Source organism: Tiliqua scincoides, chromosome 2 (assembly GCF_035046505.1).
Source record: "Tiliqua scincoides isolate rTilSci1 chromosome 2, rTilSci1.hap2, whole genome shotgun sequence".
Taxonomy (NCBI): Eukaryota; Metazoa; Chordata; class Lepidosauria; order Squamata; family Scincidae; genus Tiliqua; species Tiliqua scincoides.
In genome coordinates, this window is record NC_089822.1 from 185,337,529 (window position 1) to 185,360,216 (window position 22,688).

General features: G+C 42.8%; 1 protein-coding gene across 4 annotated transcripts in view; it reads left to right on the forward strand.

The window, feature by feature from the left end:
- Positions 1-1,982: 1,982 nt before the first annotated feature.
- Positions 1,983-22,688, forward strand: part of RAPGEF6 (Rap guanine nucleotide exchange factor 6) — a 176,745-nt gene continuing 156,039 nt past the window's right edge. For all 4 annotated transcript variants that reach the window (XM_066616335.1, XM_066616337.1, XM_066616336.1 and 1 more), the window contains exon 1: positions 1,983-2,232. In XM_066616335.1, the coding sequence (XP_066472432.1) occupies positions 2,164-2,232 (69 nt within the window). In that variant the 5' untranslated portion in view covers positions 1,983-2,163. The remainder of the gene's footprint in view (positions 2,233-22,688) is intronic.

The window sequence follows — 22,688 nt, forward strand, 5'->3', positions numbered from 1 at the left end:
TCTACTGTTAATATTCCCAATTTTATAGATGATGGAGGAGAAAGGCTTAAGAGACAATGGCTTACAACTAGCTTGTAATGTATGCCAGTATTTTATTGTTGGAGTGGCAGTTGCTATTACCTTGTATTATGAACTCCACATTTGATGACAGAAGGTGCTCTATTGTGGCTTACACCTACTGATGCATGAAGGATTTAATAATTGTCACATTCTCCTTTTTTAACCAGTAAATAGTGTTAGAAGTTCCCACCTCCCTTTGCCAAATGACAGTACACAAATGTCATCAAGATGTAAACAGACAGTGCAACAACTGCACATAGCTTATACACTGTATGGATACTTCAAGTGAACTAAGAGCGCAAGCCTACGCCTGTCTACTCAGAAATCAGTCCCATTATAGTCAATGGGGCTTACTCCCAGGTAAGTGTGGACAGGACTACAGCCTCAGAGCCCATCCTATGCCTGTCTACTCAGAAGTCAGTCCCATTATAGTCAATGGGGCTTACTCCCAGGTAAGTGTGGACAGGACTGCAGCCTCAGAGCCCAATCCTATGCATGCCTACTCGGAAGTAAGTCCCATTATAGTCAATGGGGCTTACTCCCAGGTAAGTGTGGATGGGATTGTACCCTCACAGCCCCATTCTATGCATGTCTACTCAGAAGTAAGTCCCACTGTAGTAAATGGGGCTTACTCCCAGGTAAGTGTGGATAGGACTGCAGCCTTATCTTGCTGCGTGTCTTTCCCGCTCGCTCCCAAGCAGACATGTTGCACCCTCGCCGGCTGCAACCGAGATGGCCAAGGACGGCCCACCAAACCAGAAGTCGAGAGCGCCCTGCCACGTACAACTCTATGGCATTGCGGGACTCTCCCAGTAAGCATTCCGTCTCTATGGTTTTCGTTCCACGACGGAGCACAGGAGGTGGGCGGCGCTCGAGGGAGCCTCGCCTACATCGCCACCCTGTTCTGGAGCGGAGAAGGCTTCGCTCAGCCGTTTGATCTTGAGTGTCAAGGGCCCGCCCGCGCCGCTGTTAAAGTTTAGCGCGGGGGGACACGAAGGGATGCGTCGCTTCGGAGATGTAGCCCGCAAACCCTCTGCTTCTGGGGAGCTGAGGGAGAGCGGGAGCGCGGCCGGTTCTCCGCGTGCTTGAAGCGCGCCTCTCGCCCGCTCGCGAGCTGAAAGCCGGGGGAAGCGACCGAGAACCGCAAAGTCGGCCGCCGCGTGCCTGGGAGCGAGGGGCCGAGGAAAGTCCGGCAACTTTCGACCAACCAACGAGCGCGCGCCCGCGAGGGGAGGAGGAGAAAGTTCTGTCTGTGGGGCGGCCGTTGCCGCGCGCGGAAGCCTGAGGGAGCTTCGGGCGGGAGCCGAGCTGTGGTGAGAGCGGGCGAGGAAGGAGGGAGTCAGGAGGCGGGGAGCCGCCCGAGGGAAGGGCCGGCCGGCTGAAGAGAGCCCTTCACGGCTCCCTGCGACGACCCTCCCGCGGGCTGACAGGGTGCCTTGTGGGCAGCTGGCGCCCGCTCCGCTCCTCTCACTCCCCGCCCCAGCAGCCTCGCGCCCCGCTCCCCGTCCCGAAGTTTCATAATCCCCGTTCACGCCTCGCTTCCCTCCCCTCGCCCGCCCCGGCAGGTCCGGCCTCGCCTCCGCCCCTCCCCCCGCCTGCTTCCACCATGCCTCCCCGCGGCCCCCCGCCCCGCGCCGCCCCGGCACGCCGCGTGCTCCTGACCACCCCCGGCCCGCGCTCCCTGGCGCTCCTGGTCAAGACCTGACGCCCAGCAGTGGCCCCCTTCCCCAAACACTCCCTCCCTTGGACTCTTTGGTGGGATGAGGTCTCTGCCCAGCTCCGCTGCGAGGCTTCGTGGGGGCTGACGGCGCTCTGGCTGCTGCTGCTGCGACTCCCTCATTGTGTCTTCCGCTTGGGACGTTTCCAGCGGCGGGATGACGGTCTGCATCCTCTGGACCTGCACAAGAGAAGCGGGAAGGCGCCCCAGGAGTCTTCCTCAAGCTTTCCTTGCTGGCTGTTTGGAATGATTGCAGAAGAAAGGAAAAAAGTCGTCACTGTTTGGGTCTGAGTGGATTTAAAGACTTTCGCAGCAAATCAAGCTTCTCTGGGCTTCCCCTCAAGCAACCCTGAGGAACTCTCTACTTGGAGAACAAGAGCAATAGGATGACATCTCTTGTGGACCCCAGGATTAAACAAGCACTGCGGAAAAAACCCTCGGAAAGGACTCAAGAGGTATCTCATTTTTATTGGCTTTTCAGATGACCTCTCTTTGCTTAAACTCTGGCACAGGTTCGCACAAGAATTTTATTCACAGCTGCTGCTACTTCCATGTAGGAAACAGCATGGAACGTGTGGGCAACACCATCACACGCGTGTCTGTTTTTTTGGGTGTGTATCCTGCTGGAAATTGAGCTGTATCACATGCAAGGGAAGGCACCATGATGCAGGTCTGTTGTTATCTGGTGTGCTCTCTGGGGCAGTGGTTCTCACACTTTTTGCAATGGGACCCACTTTTTAGAAACAGAATCTGTCAGGACCCACTAGAAGTGATGTCGTGAAAGGAAGCGACATCATCGAGCAAGAAAATTTTTAACAATCCTGTACTGCAATCCTGCCCACACATACCCAGGAGTAAGCCCCATTGACTATCATATTAAAGCATATGTAGAGTAGCCTATTTAAAGCATAGATCTGTAATAGTTCCCAAAATGCAGTCAGATACCATGGGAGCATCAAGTCTAATAAATTAAAAATAAAATACTGAAATGAACGGGGACCCACCTGAAATTGGTTCGCGACCCACCAAGTGGGTCCCGACCCACAGTTTGAGAACCACTGCCCTGGGGCGTTTGGTGGGCCGCTGTGAGATACAAGAAGCTTGACTAGATACAGGAACCTATGGCCTGATCCAGCAGGGCTGTTCTTATGTTCTTATGGGGGTTCATGGCAAGTTCGTGACTGGCGTGCATATGGGGAAAAACACATGACCGCATGTCCTTTTTTTGCCATGTGACAGTGTGTATATGGTTGTATTCTCAGTTCAGTTGGTTGTGAGCAAGGAAATTAGAAATGACTAAATCCCATTGATTTCAGTAGGACAGGCGGTATGATCTAGCACTGGCTCTGGCCCCTGCGCCAAGTGTCACAAGTGTGCAATAAAGCATGTTTGCGCTACCCAACAAGTAAGCGGTGCTGATGGGGAGGCCTGCGCTACCCCATCAACACTGCAGGCAGAGCCCTGGATGCTGCCAGAACTAAGGTAAGCACCTAGTGGGGTGGGGTGGAGGGTGAAGAGAGCAGAATGGGGAAGGAGGGGCCTGGGAGGGGGTAGGACCAGCAGAGGCCTCCTCAACCAAATCTTATTCCCCCATGTCAGGCTTGAAAGCCTGATGCGGGTCTTCTAGAGTCTGCACCAGCAATTTAGCTGGTGCAAACTTGAGAAGCTCCATTGAGCAGGTTGGGGCTTTACTTGGGGTAATGTCCCCTTCCCCCCCCCCCCCCCCGGAGACTTCCACTCTGCTCAGATCCAGCACAGAATCTAGTGGTAGCTGTTTGGAGCTGCTACTCCTGTACTGGAGAGGATTGTGCTGTCAATCATAACCAGTTAAACTGGGGATACCACCCACAATTACTAGTACAGAAAAACTCTTCTTGTAGGACATTTTGTGTGAATCTGCCCTGGTAGACTGATATGATAGCACAATTTTTGAAAGTATCTGTATTTTAATGTAGTCATTTGTTTCTTTTAAACATATACTCCCTTATTTTTTTTTTAAAAAGGTGTTTCAAGTTCAGTGACTTTCTGTTAAGTTTACAGACCCAAAGCAATTAAGATCACAATCTTCTTAAAGGCGAAAAGGAGATTATTTTTCTATTGGACAGCCTAGGCTGGTGACAGTTGTGTATAATTAATAGTTGAATGATGCTTATTTTAGTCTTGAAGAATAGTTGTGAAGAAAGTAGCTATTTGAGCACAATGGCTCTGACTTTAAAATTTAGCACTGCCATTATGAAATGCACACGAGTAGAAATTTGTGAGTCTAAAGACACAATCTTGGACATGTTTGCCCAGAAGTCAGCCTCACTGAGTTCAGTGCTTCCAAGTATGTTTATATGGGATTGCAACCTCATTCTTTGCAATACTGTACTTTGAAATTAATGTAAAATACGTATATAAGGCCATTGTAATGGAGTCCTGAATGTTATTTTCCAAGTTCTGAGTTGATCGTCTTGAATCATATTTACTTTTCTAAAATTGTGATTACATGTGGTAAAGAGAGGGAGAACAGAATTGGAGATAACCATGTTATACAGTAGTTGAGTATGTATGAGAAATCTGGTCTCTGATACTTCATTCAGCACAGAATCCTGGAACAAGATGCTTTTAGAAAGTGTGGTGAAAGAGGACATAATGAATAGTCACGGCTGATGACTTTAAATGATCTTGTGTGGATTTCTCTCTACTTTCCATCTCTGCTTATAATCTTTTTATATGTTGATTGTGGAGATTTGGCATCGCGCTGCTTCGTTTTATGGTTCTTGTTGCTATGAACCGTCTTTCAGTGACTGTAGTTAGATGAAACATTGATTATAATATATGCTATCCTTAATTTTTTTATAATCTGTTTAGAGTTTTTTCTATCCCATCAAACAACACCGACACAGTAGGACTTCTTCTAAAGAATTTTACTATAAACTTTACAACAGTTAGGTAAGTATTAACATATATTCTACAAGAGGTTTGCTCTTCCTTGGGACTTTCCAGGTGGTCTTTAGGGAATGCTTGTCATGTACCTCTGCCCTTCCTGAGCATCTGCTAGGCAGTCATTTCCCTCGGAGGAACGGTCTTTCTCCTCCACATCATTTGCAATGCCTCTTTTTACTGCTCTTTCCCAACATTCTAACTGCCCTTCCCCCACACAAAGTTCTCCTTTCCTAGAATGTCTCTCTGCTTCTCTCATCTCTTTCCTGCTTCCTGGGTCTGCCACATCGATGTTGTTCCCCACTGTCCCCTGGTGCCATAGTGGACAATGCAGAATGAACCCAGTTCCCCTGCCCCAAAACACACTCTTTTGACACTGTCACATTAAGTCATGTGTGCAATTTTCCACTTGTGGCATCATGTTGACATTCAAAAAAGTTCCAGTTTTTAGAATACTTTGTATTTCAGAGTTCTGGATAAGGGATACCCAACCTTTATTTCTCTTTCTCCCCCCTGAAACTGTTAACTACTTTTTAAATCTGTTGGCTATTAGTCCTTTTCCTGAACTCTTGGAAAGGTGGGGTAGAAATTGAACTAACTAGGTTTGCATGAAGATAATAGAGGCAAATGAATTCCTATTATCTCAGTACTGTGTTGTGTCACGTTTGTTCTGCATATCCAGTCAAGGCAAATTCTGTTTAGTTAAAAACAAGCATATACAAATTAATTCAAGACAGTTTGCAGTAATAATAGAGAATCCAAAGATTACAGCCTTGTAAAATGACTTGAGAAACCTGCTGGATAGGACCAATAAAGATCAACTTTTTGTGAGCTCCTTCCCACATTTGATCTCTGTCTTTGAGCTTCCGTCATGGTTAGTCCATGGATACTGTTGGGTAGTCATTCTACTCATTTGTGAAGCATGCATTGTGACATGTCAATTTAGACCAGGTAAACAAAGTAGTAACTAGTCGGTGGAAACATTTCAGTTGCTTAGGTGTCAAAATGTATACATTGGTATGCAACAACTTTGAGATATATTTCATCTTTGTACTGGACATCACTGAAGTCTGCTCTAGTGCAGAGTTGTGTTGAAATGATGAACTAGTAATAGTCATTATAATAAAGAAAGGTGACGCTGTGCATGCAAAGTGGCTGGTGAGAACAGACTAATCATTCAGCATTTTCTCTTACAGTTTTCATTGGTTTGAAGGTTTCAGTCTTGGTTTTTTTTAGGTTGAAAATTTGGACTGTTTTATTATTATTATTATTATTATTATTATTATTATTAACAACAGTATTTATATACCGCTTTTCAACTAAAAGTTCACAAAGCGGTTTACAGAAAAAAATCAAATGACTAATGGTTCCCTGTCCCAAAAGGGCTCACAATCTAAAAAGATGTAAAAGAACGCCAGCAGACAGCCACTAGAAAAAGACACTGCTGGGGTGAGGTGGGCCAGTTACTCTCCCCCTGCTAAAAAGAGGAGCACCCACTTGAAAAAGTGCCTCTTACCCAGTTAGCAGGGGTTACAAATAAAACCTCCATATATTTATAATAGAAATTAATACCTAATTAGATTCATTTGCCTGTCTCAGCTGGACAGTAGTAGTAATGTCTTGTTGGCATCCTTCAGTCTTGGATGACTATGGTATCACGCTCCGAATAGTGTTCTGGAACAGAGTGTCCTCTCCAGTACTATTACTCTCCTATAGTAATGACAGGCTCAGTAACAGCATAATCCTATGCATGTCTTGTACCTGTAACCACAGATAGCAGTGAACCCAGTATTCATGTGGAGGGTCCATTCTGGAATCCCTTGTGGATATCTGAAACAGTGGATATGGGCGAATGCCTCTGAGCTCAGCAGAGACTGAGGGTGTCGGTCCCTGGTGTCTGCTGGGCTCAGACTGTGCTGTAGGGCTCAAAACACGTGACATTTGGTTTCACGGAGAAATCAGAAATGACGTTTTTAATCCCTGGAGGGCTTCTCCGTGCTCCCCAATGTCTTTTAAGGCATTAAAAACATCACTTTCTCTGTGAGACTGGAAGTCACGTGTTTTGAGCTCTTCAGCTCAGCCTGAGCCTGGCAGAGGCCAGGGATAGACATCCTAGGCCTCTGTTGGGTTCAGAAGTCTCCAGAGGGTGTGTGTGCGGGGGGCACATAATGGGGGACCAAACCCAATTAGCAGATAAGTGAATCCACAGATGCGGGATCTGCTGACATAGGCCCCCTGTATGTACTGTTGCTCTGTGCAAGCCCTCCAAAATGCTTTCTCTTTGTGCCTGCTTGTTAGGGCTTGTGCTCCAAACTGCTTCCTCTTTATGCTTTGAGGACAAGCGCTAAAAAGAAAGTGTGAAGAGGAAGCAGTCTGGAGGATTGCAAATGGGCAAACCAAAGGAAAGGAGATGAGATTAGTGTGATGGGGGCGATTGATGAATTACGGATACCTGAAACAGCTAAAATTTAGTCTGTGAATACTGGTGCAGGTGGGGGGGGGAGAACGACTGTATGTATAGGATTGCAGGCTTAGTTCCTGTGAAAAGTATTTTGTATGTGTGATATTGATATTTCTTTTGTAGAGCTTTTCTGTAATGAACACTGCTGATGATGAATATCAGAGATTAACGTATGAAATGCAGAAATGATGGTTTTACTTCTAAAGTGAAGCCAGTATGCCATTTTTTCTAGTTGACTTGAGTGATGTGTGTGTCTATAAACTTGTGCATCTGTGGTGTGACACAACAGAAGCATGGGAGAAGAGTGTGTTGTGTATATGGATACTGTTTTTGTTACAATTACTATAACTTGCTATTTTCAGTTGAGTTGACTCTTGGCTTAAGGTTTCTTTGACCATTTTAATTTAAGGTTGAGACAGATGGTACAATATGTGAATGCCCCAGACTGTTGCAGGTGATTATGCTTGAAATATGCACTCCTGTGTGTGGCTGCATTTATGTAAACATTAATGCCTCTCCAACATATGTACCAGCATGTCTACCTGTAATTACTGCATATTATTAATGCAGAATGGCAAGAATTCATATTTTTCTCATGTTTTGTTGGCATAGTAATGCTATATCCTGAGTATGCATTTGATGGTGTAGTAAGTTTTATATATTGACTCCTACATATGTAATATATTTATTCTAGCCTGTGTAATATGAGACTTGTTTCTATGCTAGAAAATATACTGTTAGTAGAGATGTCAAATCTATGGAAATTTTTAAGCCATGGGAGAAAACAAAAGTGTTTTTTTTTGTTAAAGGTTTTGGGGGAAAATTGAACTGTTTCATGTCATTTAGATAAAAAGGGCTTAAATAAGAATGTATTGTTCATATCATGTGTAACTTAGCATGCACATAAAATTCTACTATTTGGTGTATGAAATCTAATTACTGTACAAATATACCCAGCATTAGCTATAAGGAGCTGCGACCTAAGTTTTAGCTTTTTTTTACCCAATTAGATTGGGCAGAATAAAGTAAAGGTTTATTTTAGAAACTGTCAACTCTTTAGTAAACAAATAAGGGCTCAATCCTATCTCATTTTCCAGTGCTGGTGCTGCTGTGCCAATGGGGTAGCAATCCTATCTAGTCCAGCTTCCTGTGTTGGGGAGGCAGTCATAGAGGCCTTCTTAGGGTATGGGAACATTTGTTCCCTTACCTTGGGGCTGCATTGCGGCTGCACCGGTGCTGGAAAATTGGATAGGATTGGGCCCTAAAGCTCCTACCTTATCTTAGAAAGTGTGACCTCTATCCAAAGAACTATTTTACTAGGTTCATGCTCCTAAAGAGGCACTGGGCTTCTGTTAAACAGCAGATTGCTTTACCTCATGCCAACCCCTTTTTGAAATGGAGGAGATTTAAAGCTGATTGTGATGTGACACTAGCATGTGTCCTTTAAAATAAAAAAGGAGAATTCTGTTGGGGGAGCCCAAGTCTATGGGGATACCTTAAATAGCTCTTTGGAGCCTGATCAGTATGTGGATCTCAGAGTTAACATGACCAAACAATAGAAACTTGAATTTGTAGAGAAGAGGTTCAGAAAATAAGCATCTCTATCATTAAGAAAATAAATGTGGGTATTCAAACCAGTGTTCTTCAACCTGTGGGTAGTGATCCCAAGCCTAATTTGGGGGGTTGCGGCAACATTTCAAAGTCTGTACAAGAGAATGCTTGGTACTGCTTTATTGAAACTGAATTCTTGATATAATCCTGCATGGTCTCTTCCCACTGTCTTGTCCTGCAGCTCCTAAGGCAAACCCTGCTCAGGCTCCTACTCCAAAGGGTTGTTGTGAGGACACAAGGGGAAGTGAGGTGGGCTGTGGCAGGGAGTGGGCAGATAGTGCCCTGGAAGGTAGTGGGATTGGTGATGGCTCCTCAGTCTCATTGATTGACTGGTTGGAGTCATGGCACTGAGTTTGTCAAAGAGTTCAAGAGTCTAAATTTATCCTTATAATTAGCTGCAGTTCTGTGCACAGTTGCCTTATAAGGCTAATTGAACTCTGGCACCTGTTTGTGAGATGTTCGTGATTGAACTAGAAGTGTTGTAAAGAAAAAAATTGCAATCCTATAACCCAGTGTCACAACCCACCAGTTCATGTAAAGTTTCCTCTGTCCCTTTAAGGGGGGGGTGAGGGAGTTGCTTTTACTCACACAGGGCTGCAGGAGGTGCAGGGATCCTACACAGCTGTCTGTAGGGCTCCCCAGGGCTTGGAATGTTCAAGAAAATCAAGCGCAAAATACTTCTGGTTTCCAGGAGGTGCTTTGTGATCACTTATTTGAACGTTCCAAACCTCAGGGAGCCCTGTGGAGGGCTGCGTGGGGCTCCCTGCACCACCTGCAGCCTGCTGTCCTCCCTCCCCCGCAAAAACTTACTTAGGTAGTAAGTCTCCCTAAAAGTTTGAGAAACACTGCTGTAACCTTATTTCTGTAAATATTCAAACACTAATCAGCTTGTTTCACAAGATACAGAATATGATAAAATCCCAAGGCAAGAACCCCAGAGAGGTCATATCACCATACTGGAGAAACACTTTACATGATACACTTCCAAATAAGATACTCTGTATTCAACTTTGGAAACTACTTTTTAAGTAATTAAGATCTTAAAAGAGTTGCTTGTTTAATAGCCCAATCCAATAGCAATACTATTTTTGCTAAAGTTACTATCTCTAAATTTTGGCCTAATTGATTTGCAGCAGTGTAAATGCCAGTGCTCCCAAAGTATGGAACAGTAGTTTTGTCCAAAACATGCAAATTAAGTGACCATGCTGTTTTGTAGATGGTCTAAATGCTGTATTCACAGTGATGGCATACCGTATGTTTAATATTGTGTCACATTCATACTGCTTGTCTAAAAAAGTCATATTTCTTTTCCTAATTTGTTTGTGCTGAGAAAGGCAGGCTTTAGCTCTCTGTGTTAGAGATTCTTTGATTCACTTAGAGCACAATCCTATGCGTGTCTATATGTCCTAAGTTGCATGGGGTTCAATGGAATTTACTCCCAGGAAAGTGTGTGTAGAATTGCAACCTCAGTTTCTTATCAATGTTACCTGTATGCTTTGTGTGGTATTTAGGTGTTTTGATCTAGGTTAAATTAAAATTAAAATTGTTAACTTCTTTTAAAAGCAGTTGCTTTGCTTAAAGACAATGCACTTGAACTGATTTTTTAATATCCTTTATTTCAATAAGAAAATGACATTAAGCAATGCAACTGCTTTTTAAAAGAAGTTAATAATTTTAATCCACTGTGGTTTTAGAAAGTATTTCACAAATTGCTTTGAAAAGAAAGTGCTTTATGAGGGATATCCCCAATTTTTCACATTTGTAATTTTAGATCCAGGGGAAATGGTGAATGGAAAAAATTTTATGTAGTTTACCAAAACTCTCCATTATATTCTCCTCCTCCCTCCTGGTGTTCAATTCTCGACCTGTTAACTGCCTACTCCTAGTTAGAATCTAGCTTACTTTGAGAAGGCTCAGATACATTTGAGAAGTTCCTGGAACCAGATGAGACAAAATTCTAGTTACCTCACTGGCTTTGGGTTGTTTGTATGCACTTTTAAGGAAGAAGATAGGTCTGTAGGATTATTTAAGACGAGCCCTGCTGGTTCAGGCCAATGGCCCATCTAGTCCAGCTTCCTGTATCTTTCACAGTGGCCCACCAGATGCCACAGAAGCACTCAAGACAACAAGAGATCTGTGTCCTGGTGCCACTCCCATACATCTGGCATTCTGAGGTAGTTTGCCAAGGTTCACTGTCCTCCTATGGCCGGCTGATGCTGCCCTCCTCAGTCTGGTCTTGGTTATGTCCTCAGCACTGGCATGTATGTTTTTTTTTGCATACATGCCTGGTAAATCTTGATGTTACTGCCTTTATGTAATGTACAAATGTCACTTTGTTGATAATATGCTGTGTGTGTGTGTGTGTGTGTGTGTGTGTGTGTGTGTGTTACTTCTGCTTGTCATTGAGTCCTATGTTCACTGGTGCTTCTGAAAAGGGATCTTATTTGTGTAGAAAAATACTCCCATATATCTGAGATTTTTTTTCCTTCTGCCTTAATCTGTAGTATAAGCTGAGACTACTTACATTATACATATTAAACAAGATCTATAGTGCAGAAAACTACCTTCCTAGAAGTGTAACCTGATGTGGCACTTTTTGCTTAAGTCACTCATTAAAAAAAAAAAATTTTATATATATATATATATATATATATATATATATATACACACACACCAAAGGTTTAACTATTCAGGTGTCTAAATAGTTACATGAGCCCATTAGAATGCAATCCTATCCATATTTTCCTCAGAATTAAGTTCTGTTGTGTCCAATGGGGTTTACTCCCTAATAAGCGTGTTTAGGATTGCAGCCACAATCTCCCTACAGTTTTACATGCTGCTAGATATGGAAAACTGGTACAGTGTAGAAACAGATAAATATATAAAGGAAGGAAATTTTTTTTGATGCACTTTAGCAAAAAATTGTTAGTGCACATTAACAATGGAATAATTACAGTTAATAACTGGAATAACTTTGATACATTACTTATTCTCTGATTCTTAATATATGTAATTAAGAACTTTCTTGTAATAACTTTGGGGGAAAGTATTAGTAGGGCTGACCCAAGACCTCTTAACACCTGAAGTAGCCTGGCCATGTGCTGCCTCAATTACCCCAGTGCCATCTCTGCATGTGCACATACCCTGTCGTGGATATGAGGGAGGGCATGTACATGTGCATGCACCTCCTTCCTTTTACTCATCAGGAGCACAGTCTGCTGTTTGACTGGTCCATACCATTTTTGTTTTGAAATGGGATCTGTGTAGCCTGGGTTCCCAGCCATCGCTGCCTCTGCTCATATCAGACAGAAGTGGTGTGAGCCAGGCAGGCTGCAGATTGTGCTCCTGGTAAATAAGCTAATGGGAAGAGGAGGGGGGTGCAAATTCCCTGATCCTATTTGGTGCTTCATAAGCACCAAGTAGGTTAGAAGAGGTGATCTGGAGCATGGAAGTAATTTTCTTCCCCCATTCTACCAGCGGCAATGGAAGGAGAAAGGAGGGAAAAAAGCTCTTTAACTCCTCCCTGTACTGATCCCCCCCGGGGGGATGTGGATGGCCCAATTCCCACTCATATTTAGGAGTCGGGGAACAGTTTACTGTGGCTTGTGTCTGTGGTGGGCTAGTAGAAGGCAGGGTGAAGGGCACTTGAAATCTGCCACTCCTTCCAGCAGTCACCGTGATGGAAGCACATCATGTGGCTCCATGGTTCGGCCAGCCATGAGTGGGTTCACTTGCAATATCAAGTATCCCATACAGGTTGTGCCTTGTTATCCACTGGGGTTCTGTTCCAGAACCCAGGTGGATTAAAAAATCAGTGGATACCAAATCAATTGGAAATTAGCTTTTAAAGACCAGCCTCCAGGTTTCTTGTTTCTCCATTGTTGCCCAGTATAGAATGAATGAATGAATCAGTATAGATGCTATAGTAGCTCATTCAGCTACTAGACAGGGTGACTAATGTAATCTAGTGGAATGAAATTATAATTTAACAGTATGAAGGTGGGAAATTGGATTTTGGTACTTTTTTCCTCGTTATAAGGCATTTAAAGGTGGACCTCTGTACAAAAAGGCGGACCTTAAATTGGTAGATACCAAGGTCCCACTTGTATTAGTCTTTGCTCCAAATTAAAGGTGGAAGAGCAGTCTCTTGCTGTTGTTATTCATAAATTAACCTTGCTTTATCCTTTTAAGACAGAAGCTTTCATTCTTGCTTAGTCTATTGTGGGGTTTAAAGTAGTGGTTCCCAAACTGGTGGATTGTGACCCACCAGGGGAACCAGAAGCAGGGCATTCCCCCTTAAGGGGAGTGGCCATGCTCTGGCAGTGCTGCAGATATCGCAGCAACCAAGGGTTGTTTTTTTTTAACTTATCTGGGGTGCAGTGATGGCCTCCTGCAGGGTCCTGGAGGCTTGTAGACCCATTTGATCTCCTCCATGGCTGCTGTAAATAGCCCTTATCTCTGATCTAATGCCACTTTATCTAATGATCTAATGTTTTAGCAGAAGACAGGAAGTAGCTTTAGATCAGAGATAAGGGCTTTGTAAACAAACTGCAGAGGAGATCAGAGGGGGCTACAAACCTTCAGGATCCTGCAGAAGGCCAGCGCTGCCCCCCCCAGTACATAAAAAAACTCCTTGGCAGTGGCAGCACTGTAATCTCTGCAGCACTGCTCCTGCCCCCTCCCCACCCATGCAAACACCTGTTTCCCAACTCCCCTGTAGGAGTTTGGGAACCACTGGTTTAAAGCACCTGAACTAAAAAGAAAACTTTAAAAACTTAGTGGACTCTTCCAAAAAATTTACAGGATCAGATTATTTTTTTGGTAGCATTCCAACGTTTAACTGTGTGATATGCAAAACTTGCATACTGACATGTAGGCTCTTGTTTAACCAGATGAAGTACTTCATGTATGTGTGTTTAAGCATCAGTCTGGAGGCGATTTATTTATTTCTATTCATATAACATTGGATCATCTTTTGTAATAGTGATCCAGTTATTAAGCTTCTGGAAGTGCTAGTCTTGACTCCATATTAAAGCCTCTGTGGTAACTTCCCAAAAATTTCAAAAAATATTTGGACTACCTTAAAAGTTCATTTATTACTTGAGGCTGATTTTGTGGTAATCTTTTGAACTTTAATTCATAATATATACTGTAGCACGGAAGAGAGACCTGAAATTACTTGAAGCTTTACTTGGTCTGTGTTGATTAAAATGAAAAACAAGGGGGAGAGGCAGAGAGAGAGAATGTCAGTGAACGTTTTCTTTGCCTCAACCTTGGTTATTAAAATGGTCCACAATTATTATGATTCTCAATGTTGTACAGAATATATTGATATTTAAAGTGTTTTCCGTTCATATTCTGTAATGTACAGAGTATCAAAGCTTAAATGTAGAAGAGAGACTTGATCTCCACCCACAGTGTTAGCAATCATGTGCAATCCTAACTTGTGCTGGTATCCAGCATGAGGTAGGTGCCAGCTGGAGGGCAACTTGGGAAAGGGGATATTTTTTACCTTACCTTCTGTCAAGCCCCAGCCACCACCATGGGGTTACTCAGACCTGCGCAGTAGATTTCATGGGTGCAGATCTGTGCAGCCCATGTAATGCTGTTCAGGCCAGGGATGGGGACTGGGATTCAACCTGTGCTGCTGCAGCTGATCCCACTCCCTCCTGGGCCTGATCTGACTCCCTGCCTCCATTCCACTCTCCCGCCCCCTTTACCCAAGCCCTGCGCTGGCCTGCCTGGACTGGTGCAAACTTACCAGCACAAGATCCAGATTTGGCCTGCCCGACTCACGAAGCAGTTCAAATGTGCCTTATGGCACATTTGTGACAGGCGGATGGCAGCACAGGGGATCTGCACTGGCTCAGGCCTGGGTCTTGATTGGTCTGCCCATTAATTGGAGAGAAAAGCCCCAGTTTAGAGTCCTACTGCATTCCAGGTCTTTCAGTTAACTTTTGTAATGGTAGCATCCTCTCCACTTTTTTTTAAATGGATTTTTACCCCACCTTTCTCCCAGTAGGGCATTCAAGTCAGCTTGCAATCATTTTGAAGCAGTAAATCAATAACAAGTTGTTAGCAAGTTGCATACAAATAATTTCAGTAGAAGGACATTTTAAAAGCAGTATGTAGTTTATAATGCGTACTGTTGTGATGGCAATCCATTAAAACCCTGGGAACACATACAGATTTAATATGTGGGTGCTGTTCTTTTTAGCAGTGTCTTTTCTAGTGGCTGTCTGCTGGTGTTCTTTTGCATCTTTTTAGATTGTTGGCCTTTTTGGGACAGGGAGACATTAGTTATTTGATTTTTCTATTTGTGAACTTTGTGAACTTCATTGAAAAATGTTATATAAATACTGTTATTAATATGAATTTTGAGGCTTTGCTGTATTACATCCATTGTTTCTTGAGAGGTTAGCAGGACAAAAGCTTTATTAAATAATAATTTGCCTTGAGGCCATGGAGGTGGCGGGACCAGACCATGACATCATGCCATGGGGATGATGGCAGCACTGGATGTCATGCCCCCTCAAGACCAGTAGCGTAGATACAGCATTAAGCACAGCATTAAGCTTTGCAGGGCGCCTCAAGACACCATGTAAACTGCCCCTCCCACACCATCCCAGCCATTCCTGGCAGTGAGATCAACACGGAGTCGTCTCCGCTGCTCTCTGCTGCTTTGCCGTCACTGTTGGGAATGATTTGGATGGGGAGGGGCAGCTTACACAGCAGGTTGAGGCACCCTGCAACACTTAGTGCTGTGCCCCCTTCATAGCTATGCTACTTCTCAGAATGCCTCTGATTGAAAGCACTTATTAAAATAACTGAAGGCTGTAATTTATTTTTTTTGTGAGACCTCACAGACCACTGTTCGGGAACCAATGCCACAGATGAAAATGTATGTATACAAATGTCAACTAAGCTCTATATTTTGGGGGTGCAATTTGTTGACTCCTTTTAGGCCACTTGACCTCAAAGACACTATGGCTGATACTGTACAAAAGCACAGTACAAAAACAGATACTGTACAAAAGCCCTACCCTGGGTTTTTTGGGAATCTTTTGCTTTTTGTTGCAACTTATTTAAAAGAAGAATCTTTGTTAGCTTCCATGGTTTTTCTTCAAATTATGTTTTTAATTTCTGTTTAAGTACATAGCAGAATACTAAGAAAGTTATTCAAGTAGCAGTTTTTATTCCCTATTCGTACATTATTATACCTTATACACAAGTGTGTACTCTGCACCCAGATTCTGTAGTGTTGGACACTGTAAAAAAATTCTGTAGTAAAATTTTTTCTGACAGCATAACAAAGGGTCTGTTGTGCTGTTGCACAGTTGAACCAAACAGAAGAAAACATCTGTTTCTTGTTTTCATTAACGTCCATGCTTAACTCTCTTAGGTGCAGCAAAGGGATGACTTTTAAAATTAATTCTTTTCCTTTGTGGCAGATATTGATTTTAAAAGTTCTTAATTTACCATCTCCTAACTAATGTGATCATCTAGGGTTGCAATCCTAGCCAACTTTTCAGCACTGACCTAGCTGTAATATAACCCCAAAATAAGGTAACAAACATGCCCTTACCTTGAGGGGGGGCCTCCTTGACTGCCTCCCCTCTGCAAGATGCAGTGCACGCCTCATTGGCACAGCTATGTCAGTGCTGGAAAGTTGGTTAGCATTGCACCCCAGATCAGTTATTCATCTTGGTAATTAGCTACAGTATTTACCAAATCAAAATGTGTTGAATTGAATTTGGGCCTGTCCTTGAGATAAGTCTAAAACTTTTTTCTAAATGGTCATGTAAGGATAATGACATATGTGATCACTTATATCCTGTTTTGCCTGTGCAAAATCCTGTCTTGTTGCTTCCCTTTTTAGCTGTCATGAAAATTCAATTGGCAAACTGAACCAGTGAGTCAGATGTCCTGAATTGTAGGGCGCATCCCTTGGAAGAGTTTCCTTTGCGTTGCCACATGAGAGATATTTTTATTTTTCTGCTTGGCTGTAAGCCCCTTTGTATGCTTTTATTCATAATTTCATTGTGTTGTAGGCGTAACACCTTGAATTTGACCTGAAAGTGGAACTTGACGTGGCTCTGAAGCTGTGCTACAAACATTTTTGGACTGACTCATGAGTGTCATGCAAAACACATTTGTACATTTCAGTAGTTGTGGTGATCTTACAGTTAGTTGCCGTTAACTGAAGTTAGTTGCTTGCCTGCCTCATCTGATAAAATGGGGATTGATGACCAGAAACTAGCAGTTGCTGGGGATTTAACAACCAGCTAGCTGCCCTCCTTCCTGCCTTGCCAGCTCACCAAGGTGTTCCAATACAGGCCTGCCCTTTTTTTTTTTCTTTCCATTATTCAATTCTTTTTCAAGTACCCCTAAAAATCCTGGCAAGTACCCCTGGGGGTATACGTACTGCAGGTTGGGAACCACTGGTCTAGTGCGTTGGTCTCCAAACTGGAGACCACTGCACAACAAAAAGTCCTTCTCTGTCCCAAGCAGCTGTTTTGTTCTCTTTCCATGTGGACATAGGGGCTCTCTGTGCAGTTGCTTATATAACCTGGGCATCCTGTTACAAAGCCTGCTGGGACATTGGGTCATAGATGTGACTGCCCAGAGCGTCCCTATGCTTGCATGGCTGGAGAACAAAGCAGCAGAGCAGCGGAATGGTAAGAGCTGTTCACAGAAGGGAGGGATTTGGGTGAACACCAGATGTGGCCCATGGGCCAGCGTTTGATGAGCCCTTGTCTAGTGAATTAAAATCCCCTTCTGTGTTATGAAGATTAAGAGTCTTGACAGACTAGACCACTTGGTTTTTGTTTACATGCTCTAAGATGCATAGCTGTTCAATAGATCAGTCCATGACTCATGAGAAGTGAGATATTGGCAGGTTGTAGGAGAGTTTAGTCATGATCAGTTATTACCTTAATCCAGAGGTTCCCAAGCTGGTCGTTGCGCCGACTCTTGTCAATCCAAGATCATGGGGCAGAGATCATGGGGTAGAGGCTCTGCTTCACTTGGTGAGGGCTTCATTCAATGTGTTGTGGGCCCACCCTCCCACCCTGAGCGGTTTTCCTACTGATTTTAGCTAGTTGCAAACTGGAAGTAAGTTGCATCGTGCATCGCCACATCACTAGCACTTACTTCTGGGTTCCGCTGCCAACAGGAGCAGAATGTTGCAGGCCTGGTAAGTTTGAGAAGCGCTGCCTCAATCTTTACAATAAAAGAGACACATTCCTTCTTGCATATGACATTGCTTTATATTTGATATTTTCAGTGGTAGCTTCATTGTCTTAAATATTCTGTACATGCTTTCTAGTAGAATTGGAGCATAGGATCAAGTAGAAGCAATGAATTATCTCTTCAGTATGCATCAGTGGTTCAGAAACTTTTCAGCACCATGTTAAAATGTGGATCCTCTGTTGGGACCCACCTAGGTTTATCAGACTTTTAAAAAAAGGAGATCTAGAAAGAAACAATATTTTGTTTGTTTGTTTGTAATAACCAGAAAAAAGACCCAAAAACATTTCTCTCTATATATTTACACATGCTTGTAAACTGCAGGAGCCGAGCTCTTTGCAGTGTAATTAGCAGCTACAGTAACTGATTTTTGAATAGCCTCAGGGCTTGAAGCAACTAGCCAGTCTTTCAGTCACCCTTTGGCAACCCACCAAAAATCAGGTTGTGACCCACCAGTGGGTCCGAACCCAGAGTTTGGGAACCCATGGTATACATGATTGCATACATAATTATACATAATACTATTAATTATACATAATAATTATATTATGTAGATTGTTATGATTATTATATACATAATCATATATATTGGCAGTGGGATCTGGTTGTTGCCTATGCACGTATAATTTGTGCTTAAATTGAAAGAATTGAATGAGTTGAATTTTATGTCCTGCATGCACTGAATTTTATGTCTCTACAGCCCTTTCCCATCTTGCAAAATGTATTGCTCTGCATGTTGCTCCAGGCCTGCATGTTGCTCCAGGTTCCTTTTGTACTGGAGCAATTGCAGGCATGGGAGGAAGCTGTGTCTTAGTATCCTCATGACCCAGATGTTCTTCTGTTGCTGCAGTGGTGCCGGTCAGGTGCTTGCTGCAGTAGCAGGCCATGGATCTATGTGCCATAGATGTTAGGAGAGGTACCCAATATTTTCTTATTCAAGTTTTCTGAAATGTATTTGAAAGTGGTTAAGACGTTTAAGTTATTTTAAAAGGGTCAGAAATGTTAAGCATACTACTATGAGTATTTAAATGTCAGCTATTTTATATGAGAGAGTGGAAAATGTTTCTTTTAAACTATCCCAGTATTTTCAATACCTCTTGTCAGAATACTCTAATATGAGCTCTCATGTTAAATTGCTGTAATTTCTTACATAAGATTTAATAGGGCTTAAAAAAAATCTGTTGTGTTGTATCCTAAGAAAGTGAACCTTGATTAAGTACTACCTAAATCAATGAGACTAATGGGTTGCAACTAACTTAAGTCATTTTAATTTAAGTGGGACAAGAATCCTAGCTTGCTTAGGATGCTTTGTTTTCCTGTTGTAGTCAGACTTGTCTGAGTGACAATTCTAAAATTAAAATGTGCCTTACATTTTGAATAGTATGAAGTTAATTTAAACAAACCCCTTCTGGTTGCAGCATCCTCTAGATATAAGTTATGCTCAATAGATGTTCTTCCAGTTTAGAAAAAACCCTCCAGGGAAATTGATTCTCTTCTCAGCAACATGTTTCATTGTTCAACTACTCCTATAGTTAAGGAGGACTTTCTGTTATCCCCACTCTTTTAATCTGCTTTGTTGTACTTTGCACCTATTGTTGTCTTTTAATCAGTGTCCTTTTCATATTCAGTTCTTGAATCTTTTTTTTCTTTCTCTCTTTAAATCAATATCTTGAACTCCTCTGACTCCTAATCTCTGGAGTTGCTGCCATTCTCTGACTTAGCTTTTGAGTTATCTGGTTCAAAAGTGCTTTGTTCTCCAAATGTCTATTGGCATTGTGGTGTTAAACCTACCAGTCAGAGCATGTTGGTTTCATTTAATATTTCTTAATTTTTTCTTTGACTGGGAAGTTTCAGAATCACACTATATCACAGGGAGTTTGAGGACTGCAGTAAGTCCTTTCAGGGGAGGGAGGGAGGCGGCGGGGGCAGGGGGAACGCAGCAATTTGATCCCCAGGATCAATCCCTCATGTTGCTAAGGGAGCTGCAAGAACTGGCATTTATTTACCACTCCCTGCAGCAGCCTCCTTGGGGTGTGGAGAGCCCTGCTCGAGTGTCTGCAGGGCTCCCAGAAGCTTAAAAAGTGAAAGTGCAGTGATCGTGCCCTGCCTCTGCAAAACTGGAAGTAGAGCATGATCACTGCGCTTTCAAGCTTTGGGGAGCCCTGCAGAGGTTCATACAGGGCTCCACACACCCCAGGGAGGGTGCTGCAGGGACTGGTGAGTATACATGCCAGTCCTTGCAGCCCCCTTGGCCTTAGCTGCCTTCCCCCTGCCCCTGCCCATTAAGAGGAAAGAGGCCAGGGCCCTCTGGGTGGGGCGTCTTGACGCCCCAGTTTGAAAAGCCCAACATTATATGATTCTGCTTTTTAAAATGGAGGAGCAGATATATCAACATGTGCTCTTTGCTTCAAAAGTAATTAAATTCAGCAAGTGAAAACACATACAAGAATTTTGGCAGATTGCAACCTTATTTTTTTAATTATTACAGTGCACAATGTCTTTAATTTTTGGCACACAAAATTAGAAAACATTTTAAACATTAAAGATACAATAACTTATCAGATACTTTGGCATTGAGTGTTGGAAGATGGGGCTAATTTTTTCCTGCTTAGAAAGCATAGCATAGTTATCTTGACTTGGAATGCTTCTCATGCTACATTGTCTTGTTTACAGTGCAGTCCAATACATGTCTACTCAGTAGTAAGTTCCACTGATTTCAGTAGAACCTACTTCCATGTAATTTGCATAGAACTGCAGCTGTGGCTTTTGAAAACAATTGTAGGGAAGAAGTAGCAGATGATCATAAACAATTTTGTAGGTAAGAGATGTGTACAGGTTGAGACTAATTATTTGCGTGGGTTCCCTTCCAAGCACTCATGTGGATTAAAAAAAACGCACTATAGCAAATCAATTTAAAAAACAAAGTTTCTTTGCTCCAGTGATTGAAAAAACAGCCTTGCTGACCTTTTGACTCTAAGATAAGAGTCATTAAGAAGACAATCCATCAGCACTTCACTCAGCCCCTCCCTTCACCAATCACCTTTCTTTCATGTGCTGGGGGAAGGGAGGGGTCAGCAGGAGAGGGTAGGATTGATGGATTGTTAGCCTGCTTCTCTCTCTCTCATTAAGGAGGCTATTGTTAAAGGACTGTTCAGTTTTTTAAACTGATTCTAAAGGGGTGCATTTTTTCCCTTCTCCAGGGATCAGCACATTCTTTATCATTTGCAGTGGCCATTTGTGTTAAATTAGTGTATAAAAAATCCGTGTATAAATAGGCTGGACCTGTATATTGCAGAGATAATAATAATAATAATAATAATAATAATAATACAGGTATTTATATACTGCCTTTCTTGGTCGTCAGATTTCTCCTCAGACTTTATTCAAGGCGGTTTATTATAGCAGTAATCTGGCTATTTTCTGACTCCTTCCTGTATGTACTTTCAAAACGCAAGTAAGGAACTGTTGGCAGTGGCCTTCTGTCGTCTCCAATTTCAGGTTCAAATCAAAATTTGCGTTTTGTATAAGAGTTGGCTCTTTAGTGCTGAAGAATTTCTATCTGTGCAGGCAGTTTGTTTTAAAGGGTCAAATTGTTACATATTAGAAATCTGAGACGATATACTTATGGCCAAACTTATGCGTAATGTTCACATGTTTTGCAGCCCAACACAGAGGATAAGTTACGGCAGAGCCCTGACCCCCCCCCATCTGAAACGCCTCCCACTGCTCCAAGGCCCTCACTGCTGCCTGGAGCTCTTACTGTGCTCTGGGCAACATCTGTCCTGTGCTGGGCCAGCACCAGTGTTCACTCCTCTCCGGATGTCACAAACATGCCTAATAGCACATTTGTGACACCCAGTGCTGGTGATGGCCCACCTAAGTCTTTGTATGTTTCTCTGCTTGACCTTTGTGAACAGGCAGAACTCTTGGTAGTCTAAAGCTGTTTGCTGCCTGGAGTGTTTAAGGACAGTGCCTTGAAGTACTGAAACTTTCATGTCTCTGCATAAGATGATAAAACTTGCAGCACAGAATTTATTAGAAACTTTTTACAAGTGGACTTCGGCAAGAAGTAAAAGAAATCTGTTCCAGACTTTCTGAATTAAGCAAAGCTATAAATGTACGTAACTTTTCATTGTGTAGCAATTCTTATTTTCTACAACCCTCCCTAAAATGGTTTGTCTCTAAATCACACAATCATTTTGGGAAGCATACCATATGTTCTAAAATTGAAATGGATTCTCTGCTTTATTTAGATTGATGGATTAGAAAACACCCTTGATGGCCAGAAAATTATCCTTTTGAGGCTGGAATAATTTAACAGTGCAGTCCGATTTACGTTTATGGAGAAATAAGTGCCCCTTTTGTCCATAGGTTTTACTTTCAGAGAAGGGTGTATAGGATTGCAGCTTAAGAGATTGAAAGCTGCTGGTGCTGATGCAGTAAACATGGGAAACAGCTGTTCTTCCACAGTCTGAAAATCTGTGAATGGCATCGGCAAACCAACTTCTGCTACATATACTCTTCATCTGGCTGGCCTGTGTGTGTGTGCACGCGCCTGTAGTGAAGTTTAAAGCTCCCATCAACAGTCAGCATTGGGAAAGGTTCTTAACAGCCCAATCCTATCTGGTACTTCCACTAATGGAACTTGCAGTTTCTTGACAGAAG